The sequence below is a fragment of the Montipora foliosa genome, chromosome 1, assembly GCF_036669935.1.
Source record: "Montipora foliosa isolate CH-2021 chromosome 1, ASM3666993v2, whole genome shotgun sequence".
NCBI lineage: Eukaryota > Metazoa > Cnidaria > Anthozoa > Scleractinia > Acroporidae > Montipora > Montipora foliosa.
The window spans coordinates 40800664-40818651 of NC_090869.1; the positions used below are offsets into that span (position 1 = coordinate 40800664).

A 17988-nucleotide genomic window follows, 5' to 3' on the forward strand; every position below is an offset into this window, starting at 1 on the left:
AGCGTTCGAGAGTAAGTAAGCCAATATTAAAGCGACTAGAAAACCACCCAGCATTAAACTATTTCTGATGATCGCGCTGTAAATTATAAAATGTTTGACCAGGGGCCGGTTCCTGAAAGGTGTAATAACTCTATTCCTTAGATTGATGGAAGACAACCATGGGACATACCCGTGTAAAATAATGAAAAAAAACACAAGTTGACCTCTTACCGTATTTAGGTTACTATCCTTAGCTATGTAAATGATAAAAGAAAGACTCGGAACCGAGAATGCGCAAGACTTCGAAATTACTCCGCATCCTTAAAAGCAGTAAGGATGACGCTAATAGAACCAGAACAACATGCTGACTCGTTGAGGCACGTACCTCCCGGCTGAATGTCTTATCACTGCCTGTCTGTCGGCCTAAGATGACCAAAGTATTATTTGTCCTACTTAACTAATGGAAAACTGAATGAACGAAGAATCGGAGACGAAACACGAAACCGAACAAAAGTAGGTTCTTCAACTTTCGGGTATTCAAGGGGTTCAAAAACTGTGCAAGCTCCAGAGCGTTTTTGTAACGGAAAACATTAAGTGCAAATTCTTCACTTAGTGTACATTAGTGAGGAAAATGACAGCGCACGGAGAATTTTACATTGTAACACAAAACAGAAAAAACAGTTCAGTGAGCTAAGCTTATTCACATCAGTATTCACCGATTACAAAATATTGCGATTATAAGATATTGCTGATATTAAAAAAATAGAATAATAATTAGAAAATGCAATAAAAATATCAGATCATAGCTTTTAAAGAGCCTTGTAAGGGCCGAAAAATTAATTAACTTTTGGTTATTTAAAATGCATCCAAACGAGCCCGACAGCAAATTAAATAGACGTTATATGAGAGGAAAGAAAGGAAAGAAAGATTACAAGAAACGTCTCCGACAAAGTAAGTAAATTGTTTTCTCCCTTTTGGTCCACATTTCTATTTTTAAACTCATTCGTTTGTGTAAAACCATGGGTGGCTTGATTTCTGTTCGTGTTATTGATTTCCAGTGATTGATCGGCGCTATCAAGAACTGCTGTCATTCTTTTGAGGTTCCTCCGCCTGGGTGAGGTAATGAAGTGAAGTAATGACGAGGTTAAGCCGCTCAAATTCAGTCCATTCGAGAGCAGTTTCCTGTAATTGAAAAGATGGTCTTTTTGTGATCGGCATTGCCTCTAAAACACTTAAATTGACTTAATAGAGAGATTAACAATCGCGTTTGCGGCAAAGGACAAACCTGCAGTTGAAATGATCAAAGAGGCTCGTTTGATTTTAATTCATTTCTGGTGTTATCTACAGATTTCGCGCAATTGCTCACAAGAAAAGCCAACTTAGAATAAGAGAATTTTCATGATCTTCTGTTCGTTGACGTTTGCCGTTTCGCGTAAACGCAATGTCAAAGTTTCTCTAATCATGGAAAATCATCCACCGTCTCGCTTTCTTTTCGGGGCACTTCCATGAAGCACCAAATCTTCCTTACAATATATCGGTAAGTCATCACACTAGAGAAAATGAAATGATGTGAGCGAAACAACTGAGTCCAACACTCTTATCGTTGATATTCTTAACTCCGCAATATTATTTCACTGTGATAATATAACTGATATAATTTTAGAAATTCAATTTTCTAGGTATCACGTTTCTTCACGAAGTGCATAATATTCCCAAAATTGCTTTCTTGATTTTTCCGCCGTATAGTTAAGTTTTTACAGCCATTTTAAACTTACCCTGCGAGCAGTTGGTTTCTCCTACTCATCCCGAGAGAGAAACCACTGCGAGCAACCCTTTGATTTTCCATCCAGCCTGTGCGAAATACGTCACACCCCACGTGAATGACGTCATGCATTTCTTCGTCTTATTTCGCGCCCCTACCCATTCTCCGCGCGGCTTCGCCGTTGGTTAATTTTTCCTCTCGCCAACGTGTATTTATAGACCACTTTTACATTCTTTTGTATTTATCTTAATTAGACCTACTGCCCTCATTTTGAAACAAATATTCTTTTGAAATTTGCTCGTCGTAGCGAGGCTAGAAAGGCTCATTAGCAGTAAAACAAAAGAATATTTTATTTGGCCGCCATTATGAAAGAGGTCTATACCTCCAGCTACGCAGGCTAGCAGTTACGTAGCTGAACGCACGCGCAAGTGCCAAAAGAAGTTTACCAACTCGTTTTACCAGTTCAAATTTAATTTATTCGTCCTGGACAGGTCACTCAAAGAAATGAATGGTTTCTCGCAGTGGTTTCTCTCACCCTACGCGTAGGAGAAACCGACTGCTCGGAGGGTATTTTAAACTAAAACTTAAAACTATTGTTTTCTTTAATTTGTTAAAAGGGCTCAGTTTTTTTAAGGATGCATTTTATCACTGAAAATACGCCACGCCTTTATGGGGAATTGCATGAGATTAGGGAGCTCAAGGAATGACAACGGCGACGACAACGAGAACGTCACAAATTTGCATATTTCGTGAACAAAAACAATAGCCTTGTTGCCGTCGCCGTCGTCGTTGCTTAAGCTCCCTATGCTGTAGAGAAGCGCTCCCTTAATCATGTCCTGAATAGCGCTGAAATGTGATGGGCATCGGTTTTGAACGAGTAGCCATGATTTTGCATCAGATGATAGCTGATCCTACGACACCAACCGTAAATTATCAAAATAATAACTCTCAAGACAGATAGCAGACGCATAATGCATTAGTCTTATTATAAACTTTTTAGCAAAACAAGGCAGCGTGCCGGCAAACTCTTCCAGATGTCCAAAATCCACCTTTTTTGTGATAAATAAACAAGAAGTCACGAAGTAAATTGAGTATGTATTTGAACCTTTTCAATTTCTTTTCAGACAACACTGACTTAAATTTATTGCCTTTACCCTCAAATCAACAGGATGTAAAACTGTTTTGGGTGGGCCACGTGCTGGGATTTACGAAATAAAACATTAAAAAAAATTACTTACCTAACGTGATTAAGTCATTGGAGGAAATGGCTGGCAAAACCGTCGAGACAAGGAATTTTATATCTTTTTACATTCACTCCAATAACTGAACTAAACTGAGGTTCTATAGTTTGCGGAACAGCACATGGAAGTGACAAGTGACTCAGAAGGTTGTATGTTTTTTCGCTTGTGAAGGACATGTAACGACAGTAGATTTCGAATAGATGAGCGAATTACGTTCTGCCTATCTACCCTGATCATGCAGAGAAAAGGAAATAATTCGTTAAAATTGCTGAAATATTTCGAGCTCCTTTGAAAGATCAGACAGAGTTATGTCTTCAAGCAATCTTCCAGGATTTGTAAATGAGATTGTCTTATCCTATTTGATCGTAAGCTTTCTTAAGTTACCTGTGACTCCTGACTGATTAAGGTCAATTAACCATAGCGTACTTTCCATGTGTGGTAAAAGAAGAGAAGAAGTCTACCTTCCCGCTGATCGGAAATGTTTTTTCAAAACTCATAGAAATTCCAAAGCATTTTTGCACGGGAAGTGGGTTTAAAGGAATCATTCTTGATTGGCTTTACAGCTGTCCTCCCAGGAGGTAAGAGATGACACTGATTGTATCATGATTCAGGCCACAAACACGAATCAAAATTCTTTGGGCTATGTTTTTTTCAAGAGCACAAGTATAAAAATGCACGATTATAAATGAAATACAGCTTCTTTTCGAAGGCACCAAAAGTGCGTTATAGTTAGCTGCTTCTTGGCTGCAGATAGAAAACATTTTACATACGGAACTTTAACTTTCAAATTTAATTAGAGAACCCGACTTGTACCAACTACAAAATCAGTGGTTTTAAGGTAATTTTAATAGCATTTGGGATACAAACTTCTTATTTTTCAATCTTTGTTTCAAGCTCTCTGTTGGAGATCCCGCATTATTTCGCGTGAATCAGTATTGTTATTGAAAAGCGATTCTTAACCTGGACTTTATAATAGCAGTAAAATTATACTCCGCCCATCCATGAAAGATATAAATTCTTCCCGTTCAATTGCTTTGCTCTTCCTAGAGTAGGAGACAAAATAGCGTGCTTGTTTTGTCTTTGCACTGTTTTGCAAACCTTTAAACGGCTTCCTCTTGGGAATTTAAACGTTCTAAAGTGCTTAGGGGATTATTGAACAGGTGGTTTATCGTAATCCCACTTCGGTGTAAACCGATTCTTCAGGCTTGTGCGCCGACAGCTTCTTTCATTCGACCGGCTCCTGTGTGCCAAGCCGAGTAAGAGTACAACACCGAAAATTGGCGCATTTCTGGTGTATGCTCAGTTTTGTTGCACGTGACATGTCTGGTCTTTCTGTTTTGCAAGTTTACCAAATCTCGGCAAAACTACATTTTATCGGCAAACATTTTCTTTGGGTTGAAGAAATCGCCTCAGAGGCCAATCTAACGGTATTGTGAAGTTGACGATTTTCCGACGCGATGGAAGCATGGGACACAAGGTGCCGCTAAAATGGCTTCGTACAACACTCTTCAGCAAAAATTCTTCGGACAGACTAAAACGTGCAGAATGGTTTTCTGTTTTAAAGATAGCATATTTACACAAATCTACCTGATGCCGGACAGCTTATTGTTCATTTTGGCAACATCAAATCCGGAAAATGATGTACCCATGATTGGTACTTTTGACGTTTGTTGTGCAAAAAACAGCTTTTTGTCTTCACAACTGTCATTTAAATGGTAATGAAAGGATAAAAAACCTATACGTTACAAAGCATATGCTGTGTTGTCAATATTTTAACACCCACCTCTTATAAATGCCAGACGATTCATTTGATAGGTCAAGGTAAGCTGCAGGTGGTTGGTAGTCATGGTAACATATCCTTCTCCATATTACGATTTACGTTTCTACTTTCACTGAAATAAAAGCGATTTGTAATCAGAATGTGCGGTTCATCTGAATGGTAACTCGATTTTATAGTCCCATTTTAAATGAACATGCCATTGTGTACAGCAACCATTGATTGAGTAATGAACCAATGAATCCAAGTATTGCCAGTATGTTATTTTAAGTTAAATGAGGAAAATCCGTATTCAGTTGAAACACAATTGGGAGGTTCATTCTGCTGCTGATCCTATAGGTATCATTATAGATGCAATATTAGATTCATAGATTCCAGTGGTAATCGATACATAAACAAGTGGTTGAGGGTGATTTTGGTTAATGTAACCAGAGTTAGTAACTATCTTAATAACCTAAGTTAATAAATTCAAATTAAAGTTAATAGCATACGAAACTTGAGCAAGATGCTCAGACCATCATCTGATAACCTACAGATTTTAAGCACGGCTGATTTTCATGAAATTTTCGACAGTGGCTTGCAAATTGCTCGATTATCATGAAGTTGCTGCTCAAAACGTTACCCTTCTTTACAAAACAATGCCACGTTGGTCAACTCAAAGATTCCTTTTAATGTTTCCTTTATAATCAATGTGATACTATTACAAACGTGAAGACAAACGTGAAGAAGTAAAAAGAAGATTAAAAATCAAGCTCTTTACGGGATGATGTTGCTACAGGGCAATGGATGTTTGATTAACGAAATACCAAGTTTTGATCACATAATTTACCCTTTTTTAATGCGAAATTAAGCAACATGAAGTCTTTTTTTTCCTCTTCGCATTTTCTTATTATTTTTTTAATCAATGATTACGACAATACTCGGATTTTATGCGGTAGACTTGTTGAATCCACACGACTTCGATAAAAGCCTCCCAAAGTAACTCTTTTTGTTTGAATTTTCATTAGATTGAAAAAATGTTGTCAAATATCCATCCGGAAAATCATCGCGAAAGAAGCATATATGGTGTGGAAAAATTTTAGTGCCACTTGATTTTTCCTAGAGAATACCACACTGACACAATCATATCTCCCTTCAATGATTTCTGCCACATTCAGCTGTTATGGGACTAAGACCAATTAACTCTTCATGCTGCTGATAACAATGGCTTGCAACAACATAAGGATGTTTTGACTTAATACTCAGATGAAAGAAAAGCGTCAAAAATACTGAATATATCTTGTGTTAACAATGAATCTCAAGGTGGGCGTGGCAGGGCTAATTAAACAGTGTTATAATCAACGTATACACCGGCGAAATGTTTCTCAGGCCTTCAAAGAAACCTTTAAACTTTGCCCATATTTGTTCTTCATTTGTTTTGCCTATAACGATCGCGCCGTTCTTGAACGCTTTGGCTGTTACTGAAATGATGCCTTAGGCCAGATGCTAAGAGAATTTTATTAAAATTACGGAGAGAAATTACGAAGTAATCGAAACTATTAGTATTTGACCGACTTTCAAGGCTTGATGCGACTATCCGGAGCCAAAATCTGATAACATGTGTTATAAAAACGCCATATATACAACGTTTTAGAAGATTAAAGTGGATTTCGCACACCTACCGGATGTACATTCAAAGTTATTTGCCTCAAATCTACCTTCGATATTTTGCTTTAATGTGGAAAATGAAATTCCGCCATTTTGGTATTTCATTACTAACCGATTCGGCGAGGAGAAATAATCCATTTTGCCAGGGTTTCTAGAATTGAAGAATAAACATGTCACTTATTAATGTGTTTTTTTTTAAAGAATGACGCAGACACTTTGTCTCCGAGTCATTATGCCTCGAGGAAACATAAAATTAAAATGTCAGATGCACCTCTCTTGTGTCCACGCTTATTAAATAAGATTCACCATGAAGTTCGATTTTCATCAATATTGAAATCTTCTTCCGGCTCGCACTGGGAACAAAATGACAGAAAATTGAAAATCGTCGCTTTTTCTCTAGTCAACGTATTGGGATTTTGACGACGGGGAGCTTTTTACATTTCACACTCTTTGCTCTGTCGTGCTTTGATCTTTACTTCGACATTCATTTCCATGGTGATACAGAACAACTTATATTCAGGTACAAGTTGAGTGGCAGCAGGGAATTTTTTTGTTCGTTTCCATTTTGTTTCCTCTAAAAAAACTAAATGACGAAAAGGGTGATAATTCTTTTATTAGTTAGCTAAATGGTTTCAGTGGTTCATTTCTTGGTTGAGTGCCTTCCAGCTCAAACTCAGTGGCTCCAAAGACGTTTGATATAATCGTACGAAACAAAAAAATTGATTTTTTTATCAATGACAGGGAAGAAAATAAACCCTGTACTAAACTAAGCAACTAAGCTCCAATATTTCATTTCTTGAAGGTAGGATTTTTTTTTCATCCAAAAAAATCCGTTCTCTAAGTAACTAATACAAAGTAACTTTGAGTGGTTGTTGTCAAACAAGGTGGTTCCAGAAAGAATATCGCCGCAGTTCTCGCTGAGTTCAGGTTTCTTTCATCTCCAACAAGTCGGTAAACTAACGATTCTATTGCTTTTGTCGATCATTATTCAGGGGCACCCAACGTCAATTTTCGGGAAATGTCTGTTCGGAAGACGATTTGAGATCTAGAATTTTCGGAACATTTGTTCTAAAATGTCTTGCTTGCCTGCCTGTGCTAGGATTTTCGAACATCTGAAAAATGGAATAATTGCCCATTTTTAACGGATTTTTACCCTAAAAAGGTCACCTAGAATTTTCGGGAGCCTTCTTTCTGGCTGAAATTTTCGAAAAGGTAAGTTTTGATCCCTATAATTTTCGTATCACTACACTTTCAGCTAGGAAATCCGAACAGATAAAAATTTTTAGGGAATAAAAATATGCCTATATCTACCGTTTTAATACCAAAATACGTTTAACAATGCTATGTTTAAGTGGTTTTGAACAATATCCTCGTTGGGTGCCCCTGATTATTGGATGACCTTTAATGTTTAGTTATTCCCTTTACCCATAATTTAATCTTTTTCCTGTTTTTCTGAATCTTCAAAGGAAATTTATTCGACAGAGAGTTAAGACAAGAATGATTTCTATTTATGTGGCCATTTCAAACTACATTTAGCACACATCTGAGAAATATTAACTTCTCTGTTCCCATGCGGCAAGTATAAATAAATCCGATAGGCAAGGCAGAGCCAGCCTATTTCGTCATTATAAATATAATGAGTTTCTTTCGGTAGAGTTGCTAATGCATTTTGCAGTTGTCAGAGTGTTAAACCCCACCACATCATTGGGGAAAATTAAATGGGCTGGTTGTTTGGAAGCGTTAGTATAAACTGCCGACCTGCGACTTCTTGAGCTCCACCTGTGGAACGGAAGAACTTGAAGCCGGCAACTCAAGATTTCAGCGTCTGTTAACTGGCTTAACTGGCCGCGTAACGCCGTTGCAAGTGAGTACCTGTGTCAATTGTTATTGTTTCATTCGATACGCAGCGTAGGACTTCTGAGTAATATGTGTCTCGCCTTGCGTGCAAAAAATCATACGACAGGTCGATTCTCAACTGAACATAACTATTTTGCCTGATAAGTATGTAAATATTATTCTCCCTCTAAACTAATAATTCCAAGTTAAAGTGTTACAGTGTTGAGAGTATTCCATTCGCGCCATGTGACTTGTCAAGAGGCAACGCTTGCAGGAATGTTTTTTTCGACATTAGGGACTTTAAGATCTACGACGACAACGCCACAAAACAACGATATCATTGGTTGAAAGAGCACAAATAATCGTGCTGCACGTGCGGCACGGATTTTAGCTCATATTCTTGCGGTTCTCTGCATGACGACGACGACGTGAATTCAACAAATTTGAGGTTTTTAACGACAACGTGAACATGAAAAAGACACCTACATTTTCATGAGAGAATCTTTCATTTTCTATTTTCACTCTGAAACCGGCTCGTCCCAATTTCTTCTCAGGATACTTCGCCCACATTGTCTGACGTGAACTACGAAAGACTTATTCTCATATTTTGAGATGACGTTTTCGTCGACGTCGTTCAGTGTCCTAGATCTTACAAGATCCCTATTTATTGCATATGCACTCGTTACTTAATTAACCGGTGAGGATTGTGTTTTGGGAAGAATCGGTTGGAAGACTTACAGATATTACTGCTTCTATAATTAATAATGGTCTTGATTTCATTAGGACGTTGAATTAATCCCAAAAAGATCGCATTACGCTTTTAGCTCGCATATGCTGAATATGCTCATTTAGCATTAAAAGCAGCCTCAATTTGACAGATTTTACGTAACTTTAAGATTGATTTGGACCAATCCTATGGTGGGTTAGTGCGTCTTTCACTTAAATTAGGATTGTTTACAACACTTGCTAACTCCTAAAATCAATTCCCGAGAATTAAGTAGGGACACTAGTGCGGCAAGCTCGAAGAAGTCAGTGGAATACAAGAAAGAACTTGGTCGGCAGACGTAGGAATGTTTCGCGATTCAACCATATATACCGATGCGGCCTTTTTTCTTTCTTGCAAATTTTTGTTTATCCGGAGGTTTCATTTCCATCATCCACATATCATCTCTCCATGTAATGTTTTTAAAGATGATCGTTTGAAAAACAAATCGCCTTTTTTGATATCTCTAACATACAGGACTAAATAGGTAACAATATCTTCGCCCTGATAGGTTGACTTTCGGCCTTTTAGATAAATTTAGAAACAACGAATTTTCTCTAAAAGCATAGCGAATAATTTGTGTATTTATGCGCTATCGTAAGGTAAACTAAGGTTAAAGCGATTGCTAATGTTTTCACGCCTAAATTCGAAAGCTTGTGAACATTCTTATATCAAAAGGATACAATTCAGACATAAATGCAATCTTGCAATGCGAAAATAACTTAAATTACTGTCGACGATTCAACATGCCTTAAATAATAACAACATTTTTGCTGGGTTGCGACACGAATGTAAATTGTAATCTTGAAAAAAATTACATTTATTTCTAGTGGGATTATGGATGAAATATTTTAACAACGGGATGAGCAAAAGCAATGCTGGAGAGGAATTCGTCCTATAATTATTCGGAAATTGAAGACCGGGGTGATTTATCTCTACTTTGACTGTCAAAATCCCAAATTAGCCGGTCAGTTGAGGGCTGGATCTCGCTATGAAGCAGTTCTGAGGAAGGAATTCTCTCAAGGAGTAACGTAGATAATTACCCGCTTTCGTTTTCCAAACAGATTTCAACCACTTCGGAAGCTAGCCCTTACCTTGAAATATGTATTTCAAGTACGTTGTGGCATATAAATTAAGGGTCCCTGTATGCTGCACGATCGTTAAAATATCTCCGGTATAAGATCAATGAAGTAGATAAGCATTCCACTAAGAACTTTGTGAAAACTATACCGTTTCGTATCAAGTGGAATGTTCTGAGATGAAACGAAACCTTGACAATTACGGTATTCATCGAACATGTGCTCAGAAAGCAGGATGTGGATCAGATTTATGCGAAGCAGTAAGATAGGATCTCCGGGCCACGTAAATAATAATCCGTCGTTTCCACCCTCACTCTGGTAAGCTCCAACGAGAAGCGGAAGTGGTTTTCCAACTGCAATGTGTATCGTGACCTTCACCTAAGTAATGGCCATTTTTTCTTGTGGTTAAATGATTCGTCGTGGTTTTGACCTTATTGTCAACGGCATATTTAAGCCAAACGACTGGTCTTTAAGTCTTCAACGAGATAAAATGCACCATTTAATTAACTACCGTTTTTATTAAAGGAAGATTTCGATAACAATCGTCCCTTTTCATAGTCTTTGTCTGCCTTTCTAGAATATTTGCAGCTAGGTTTGATGAAAAGCCATAATTGACGATAGAGTTAGTTGTACAGTAAATTTAGCGTTAGTTTCAGCGACCCTTTTCATATAAAGGATCCTTTCTTAGGTTTATTATTTAAATGCTCAAGTTTTCAAGTGTTGGGATGTCCGGAAAGCTAAACCGTGTTAACCGGTAACGAGCGAAAAAATTCTCCTTTAATAAATTAACTTGATGGATTTTGGCAAACAATCAGGAAAAATAACATTGCGGTTAATAAAAAAAGGACTCACGTTACACGATAATTATTTTTTTTCAGACAATAAGAAACAAAAGAGTGAGGAAAAAATTACCCAAAGGCCAACGCAATGAGACAACCGTGAAATGCTTTGACGTAAAGAGATCACTTCGAGAGATAATTAGGTTAGCGGCGAGGCAATATAACACAAGTTCTCTTTTTGACAAAGTGCATGCTTCACGCTAATCGCGTTGCGATTTAAAGAATCTGGGGGGTTCTAAGACTTTGCAAGTGACCTCTTGAGAATATATAAGCTGTACTTTGCTCTTTCAACCAGAATAAACGTTTCAACGAAGAAGTTAGCAACAAGTTTGTCGATTTGAAGTGGAACGCAGGGAAAGGAAGCGAAGTGGTTTGACAAACAACCATGAAACTAGCGGAGTGCAGTCTCGCTGTGTTTATCGTTTGCATATTGTCAGGTAGGTTCCTCTTGGTAGTTTCTTGCTGTGGATAAAGACAGCTAGGACTTAAATGTTCCTGTAGTTTGTGCACGATGTAGTTGTGGTTTCGATAACGATCTAAACCATGGCTTTGTTGTTTTCCTGCATGTTCTATATATAGTGTTCCAGAAATGTGAGACTAGTAATTGCCTTCGAATTGTAAAGTACATATATCACAGTCTTGGAATAAGGAGCGGCGATGCGTCTGTCAGCCCAAGAATAGTTGGAGAGTGGACTTCATCGAGGTAGGGACAAAACGAAACTTTTAATGTTAAGTAGCTACTTCTGAGCCTCATGGGAAGGGGTCTGTGCGTGTTGTAATCCCAGAGATTAAGAAGCATTTCAACGGCATAATCCCCCTGATAAGTGGCGGCAATGTACTCAGCGAAACGCGTTTAAATTATCCTTAGCTTTCGTTTTCGGGAAACATTCGTAGTTAATTATTGTTTATTACTCGAGGTGACTTGAAGCGTGAAGTAGGATGAGATAAGACAAATTAACTTGGCTTCAGCGCTTCTTAATGGTGACACTTGCAATTGCTTGGATTTCGAACTATTGCTCAAGTGCTTTGCTTTATCACCTAAAAATGCCCTCTTCCATCGTAGCAGTGCTAAACTTGGTCTGAAAGAACAAAACTATGCGAATTTCACCATTCATTGATTATTTGTCCATCAACGTCCTTTCTTTTTTGAAAGTTATCAATTTGATGAATGCTTGCAAACGGACATCGTATGAACGGGGCTAAATACTCATCACTAGAAATCGTTTATTGGTCGTCACGTCGGATAGCCATGAAAGCGTCGCCTTGATTCTTACCTTTAGCCTTGTATATTGGCAATAGGTCTTGAGGAATGAGGACGACGGAAGCTCTTCCCTTTTTTGTTGAAAGTTTAGGGCGAGGTCCACTTATCCTTCAAATATTTTTGACAAACGCGGTGAGCATGAAAATGAAATGTCGCTCACTTCTGAAAATGCAATGATCATTAAGCAAACTTTCAAGGAACATTGATTGTTCTGTGGTTGCTTTAGGCATTTCACATTTTTTGTTGATGAAGTGTCATGCAAAAGAGACAAGCGTTTTAAGTATTTCATAACATCAATTAGTCTTCAAGATCATAAATGAAGAGCTGGCGCCTGCCTTGCCTTGTTCCAATGTTTAGAACAAAGGGCAAGGAAAATAGAAAATCTCTCGCTTTATGTTAGCTTAATGGACTGGCGAGACTGTATAAAATAGAGCGCGCATTGTCGATTGAAGCAAATAATAATTGCAGCAAACAAGTATACTGTATGTTCGAGTTATTGTGTCTGAAAGACCATCATTACACGCATGACTAATCAGAGCCTTTTGCATACCGCAAACAGCATGGAAATCAGCCAGAGCTGAGTTTAATCAAACGTATAAAAAACTCATTCATAATCTAATAGACTAGAATACATTTTTTCCAGCATTTTGTTGCATGTAACAGCTTCTGCCAAAAAAATAACTTTCACTTTTGCCTAGCTTTTTAGCTAGAGAAAAGTTTCGATTTGACTACAGGGAAGTGAATAAATCGGAGTTTGGCTCTCCCATTCCAGTTACGTAATGCAAACAATTTCTCAGAATTTATGAAGAAAAGGTGATTCCTAAGACGACGCTCGCATTCAATCTTAATGCTGTATTGAGTTTTCAAACAAATGCTTTCCATTGAAGTAATTCGACCGTGCCTTCTGCCCGTGATTTGAGCATTTACAAAGGCGTTTAAGTAGTTGCTCCAATTGATTTCGGCTAAGGGCATTGTTGCTTTTGAAAGTATTGAAAACGCCCTCAGTTACTCCTCGAGTGACTGTCGAAGTTAATAAAAGGGAGCTTAAGCACGCGCGTTTTTGAGACGCGGACGGCAACCTGAAATTAGCTGTTTTCCCTTTTAACGTGTCCTCACACAACCACATTTACATAGCTAAATATATTTTCTCCATTAGAAATGATTAGTATAAAAATCTTGGAGACACCACTGTCCTGGCATGCGCAGTGTTCTCTTCCGGTTGCCGTCCGCGTCTCAAAAACGTGCGTGCTTAAGCTCCTTAATAAACATCATAGTTAATTCGGCCACCATAAACAAATCAGTCTCTATGCAGTGGAATGTGAGACAAGATGAATCGAAAGTTCTTTTGACTTGTTGTAAGACTCCCTAATCTGCTTATGGCAGTAAACTTCACGCGAGAGCCTGATGGCGTATAATTTTGTCGTGCAAGTAAGTCAATTTTTTAGAGATGTATCTTTGCACAAATAATTCGTGTGATTGCACAGACTATCAATAAGTCACAACAGATAATACACCAGAACGTACTTACAACCGGAGAGATTACTTTCACGTGAAAATTGTCTCTACTTAACCTTAACTCTTTTGCATTAAAGCTTCTAAGCCGGTTGGCCGAAAACTTGATATTGATTTCCTGTTCTTGAGTTGATCTTGACTGGGAACTCGCTGGAATGAGAAAATGAACTAATCTTATAAACTGGAACTGCACCCATCAAGAGTAACAAACTTAAAGTAAGAGGAAAAGAAGGAATCATCTTTTTAGTCTTCCGTGAAGGAAACGAAATTCCGACAGTACGATAAGAAAAATACTTTTAATCTTGTCAAATTTATTAAGTCGGATTAGCTGCAGAATAATTTTTAAGAAAGCGTTTATCTTAACTACTACAAATAGGATCATGATTGCACATGCTGAAACTTTACTGAGTTCAGTTTTTTTATGATCTTTATTGCCCAGGAGAAATGTTTTATGGACTTCGTAGCTTTTGCTGTAGCTTTTTGAACAACCATCTAGAGCCTCCTATAGGTTTGCTGTTCTGACTGCACTTTATCGCAGCTATTTACTTACTTTCGTGACAACCTTAAAACGCGCACTAACTTGTCGCGAAAAATCGCTGAAAAAAAAATTCCACAAGGCAGGTCTTTCATAGCGCGAGATATACAGTGCTTTGACATCCCCTCCCCTCCCCCTTTTACTTCCGGTCTCGGCAGCTTTCATGCGAGAGGATGCCTCAATCTCTCGCTGGGAAATGACAATGACTAAATCACCTCTCTTCCCAACCTTCCCCGGAATCACATCATCCTGCCAACCGTCTTGAAGACTATACCGCCTAATGATTTTTAAACAATGATAAAGGCTATGTAAAGAAAATTAAAGACAGAAGACATTACAAACAAATGGGCACTGACGTTTGACCTTATGTGCTGTATGAAAACCGGCTGGCAACTGAGGATGATAACCTTTTGCTACTTTTGGAATCATCAGTAATTCTAGATTTGGAGGACACGGGCATAACCTATTTTTTATTCCGTGTTTCGACATTTTACAAAAACTCCGGGAGTTTCCTGCTTCCAGTATTGGACCAAACTGTCGGGTAGATTCATAAAAAAGAAAATGGAGGGTGAACAGTTACCTTGTTTTAAGATAAACTTGATCATTTGAAATTTTACTTCCTTGTTATTTTTAGTATGATGTAAAAAGCAAGTATGGCCTTAAAAAAAACACCCTCCGAGAAAGTAAATCAATGATTCTTATCATTGTCCGGAGCTCAAAATTTAAGTTATTCACCGTGATCGAGTAATTGGGACGAACGCGTTCGCTAATGGTCTATACGCGTCTATACGCTTTGCCGTAGCTTTAATTTTTGACGGAATGTTTTCTGGATCGCTTTGGTGAATGCCTTTTCCTACAACCAACTGATCATTTCATTTCAGAGACTTTGAGGTCAGCTAACTGAGATGATTCATTGTCTTGCAATTGTGCTGATGCTGCTGCCCTTCTAAAACACGCTCTCACTCTGTAACTTTGCATGGACTTTTTCCTTAACATGTTTGTTTTTTGCTTTCTTTTCAGTTGTGAGGTCAGACCAGGTCCGCAGTTTTTTACACGTTACATCAAGATTTTGCGAAATGCCACTTGGGAAGGCTATTTTCATCGCTACAACGACTCCGATTGTTCTCAGCCTAAGTTTAGCCTACATATGCATGGTTTTTACAAGGTGTACGATGAAGCATTACCATCAATCCAAGGGAGCAACAAAGCATTCTTTAATTTCACTGGAATTTCACTTTATCCTCACAACGACTATGAAAAAGAAAGAGTGATCAATGCGTCAATCAGACATTGTCCAAATACCGTGCGGGTAGTCAGAAGCATTGGGTCCAGAGACTTGTTAGAAGTGAATACAAGGGCATTTAGGAAAAGGGCCTGTCGAAATACCTTTGGGTTTTTGGAATCGGAATTTTATGCTCTTAAGCTGGAAACTAGAAAAAAGAAAGGCTCCGAATACGATCAACTTTTCTTTGCTGAGATCCCTACGATAAGAGTGACCCGGAAATATATGCCAAAATCCTATCAGCTTCCTTTACAGCGGTTCAACGCCCACAACTGTACCAATTGCATGAAAATTCGATTTGGTACCGGTCCGCGACCGCCAAAGCTGCCTCAGCAGCGTCCTCCCATCCCCGTTCGTTTGGATGGACAGTGGGCCAGCTCAACTTGCGAATCAAGCCCAAGTGGAAAGTTTTTAACCCGTCACTTTAAATTTATCAGCGCTTCACTCAGTTGGGAAGCCCATTACTACTTTTATTTGAACAGTGATTGTAAAACTCTTGACTTTGAATTGATTGGCAGGGGTCAATTCGTGGGTGGCATTCCGTCCAGAGTTGTGCCTGGGGCTTACGAATATGTTTTCACAATGACAAATGCAGCCATTACTCCTTATGATCCCGTCACCACTAATCTCTTGAACACTTTGAGGCCTAATCTTTGTGGGGAAAAACAGTGGGTAACTGGCAAAACGCAAGACATCACTCCCACTCAAGGATGCGGCGTGTATGGCATTTACCTTCCACACACTGAATATGATTTACTTAAGATGGGAAATTCTTCCCAAGGGAGAAGGTTACTTTACGTTGGACAACGTGCCACTGACCTGTCAGCCCCAAACTCTCCGTCAAAAAGAGCTACATCTTTCCAGGTGCCACTGGTAGAATGTTCATCCTTTAAGTTTAAGTTTGTGCCACCGACAACTCGACCAGCTACTCGCACAACCACCAGATTTGGTAAAAGGCCTAGGTCACCTATTCTTCAAATTACCATTCCGACACTCAGGCGAAAAGAAATCAATACCACAAGGAGAGTTGATCAAAAGACAACTGCTAAGACAACCAATAAGAAAAACATAAACAAGGATGAGAGCACTTTCACAGTGTCAAAGATTGTTAAGGAAGCCGACTTTAGTTGTGCAATCAACTGGCCTTCCTCTTGGAAGCCCTTGCTCTTACTAAGCATAGCCACTGTTTTAAGTGCATGGTAGAATTGCATGAGCAGAGTGTCTACAAGGCATAAACGCACATTTTCTTTGAACAATCCGCAAAAAAATAACTGGGAAACGTACTCCTGTAGCGTCCATTGGGAATGCTGGAGAGCCTCGGAATATTTTTTTTTTCACACAATCCCCCAAAAAAGTAACCACTGACCTGATGTTCCTTGTTACTTGTTACACACGAATGAAAAGCTGTTTAAGAGCCATTTGCTATTCGAACCCTTTAGAAGAATGTTTCTGTTTAAGTTGCATAGTTGAGAGACTTAATGTCAGTCATTGACAGATCAATTGGGAAATACTCGCAGTTGTTCTTTCCTTTCTATTTTCCTGACGTGTTCGTGACGTTTTGTGGTGTTAAATTTACCAAAGGAGCAGGCTTTGGTGATAAACTTTTTGTATAAAACCGACCATGCGAAGTTTTCGAGACCAAACATATTTTTTAATCAACTTGAATATTGTAAAAAATAAAATTTCATAAAATGTTGTAGATACACGTAGATTAAAGAACAACTAGGTTTTGTCAGACGGTCCATAAAATATATATTTAATGTACCTTAAACTGAAGGAAGGTTATCGTTTGGCCCATTTCTTCTTAACAGTTCCAGATGATTGTGAGGATCGGTACTTGTCCCTCCCTTCTTTCACCTCGCACCTCAAGTATATAAATTTAATTCATTTATCAAGTCCTTTCACGGGAATGCTGCTCTTTTTTGTTTTGCTTTGTTTTGTTTTGTTTTGTTTTCAGTTTCACGGGGACACATTGATCCACTCCCAACGGAGGCGTCATAGGTCTGAGTTGGGAGAGCATTTCTCCAGTATCGGAGAGGTTATGGGTTTGAATACCGTGGAAGCCACCTTAAATCCCGGGGCCTTAAAGAAGGTGGTAAACCCGAAAACCGTGCCTGGCACCTCCCAAAGATTCGACGGTGAATTGCTTCACTTTGTATCACTTGTCGAGAGCCTCCAAAATGAAACTCTACCCAGTATAATTAAAACGCTATAAAATGGTTTATGTATTTATACTTTAAGTGCGGGTTATAGATGAAGGGGAGAAGTGATGATGGGTTCAAATCAAGAGATCATATGATCTCTTGGTTCAAATCCCGTTCAAGTCATATGAATATTTCACTGAGGTGTCTATAAAGTGACAAATGCTTAAATTGTCAGATTAACGCGATGATCACTTCTCCCTTAACAAAATGTAACTCCACTGATGCACAACAAAATCTATTGGCCTATAACCCTCAGCAGTTGGAAATAACA

At 38.5% G+C, this 17988-nt stretch overlaps 1 protein-coding gene and 1 long non-coding RNA gene across 3 annotated transcripts in view; one reads left to right on the top strand and one right to left on the bottom strand.

The window, feature by feature from the left end:
* The window catches only part of LOC137998474 (uncharacterized), a 12469-nt gene extending 108 nt beyond the window's left edge, over positions 1-12361 (bottom strand). The window contains exons 1-3 of the long non-coding RNA XR_011122823.1: positions 12198-12361; positions 4766-4874; positions 1-1161 (exon numbers count right to left, since the gene is read on the bottom strand). The exon at positions 1-1161 is cut by the window's left edge and continues 108 nt beyond it. This is a non-coding gene — a long non-coding RNA (uncharacterized lncRNA). The remainder of the gene's footprint in view (positions 1162-4765; positions 4875-12197) is intronic.
* On the top strand, positions 6690-17415 carry LOC137998447 (protein APCDD1-like). 2 transcript variants are annotated; one of them, XM_068844614.1, is made up of 5 exons: positions 6690-6926; positions 8082-8270; positions 11219-11360; positions 11503-11626; positions 15252-17415. In XM_068844614.1, the coding sequence occupies exons 3-5, from the start codon at positions 11309-11311 to the stop codon at positions 16714-16716; spliced, it is 1641 nt and encodes a 546-aa protein (XP_068700715.1). In that variant the 5' UTR covers positions 6690-6926; positions 8082-8270; positions 11219-11308; the 3' UTR covers positions 16717-17415. The 2 variants fall into 2 exon arrangements, with proteins under 2 accessions (XP_068700715.1, XP_068700714.1); XM_068844613.1 differs by lacking the exon at positions 6690-6926 and having other exon boundaries at positions 7751-8270.
* The last annotated feature ends 573 nt before the right edge of the window (positions 17416-17988 follow it).

What these genes read in the sequence shown, in the direction of transcription:
- LOC137998447 (XM_068844614.1), top strand. Translation starts at nt 11,309, where the DNA reads ATGAAACTAGCGGAGTGCAGTCTCGCTGTGTTTATCGTTTGCATATTG. An exon ending in TATCGTTTGCATATTGTCAG is followed by an intron (nt 11,361 to 11,502) that starts GTAGGTTCCTCT and finishes TTCTATATATAG; the next exon opens with TGTTCCAGAAATGTGAGACT. An exon ending in GGAGAGTGGACTTCATCGAG is followed by an intron (nt 11,627 to 15,251) that starts GTAGGGACAAAA and finishes CTTTCTTTTCAG; the next exon opens with TTGTGAGGTCAGACCAGGTC.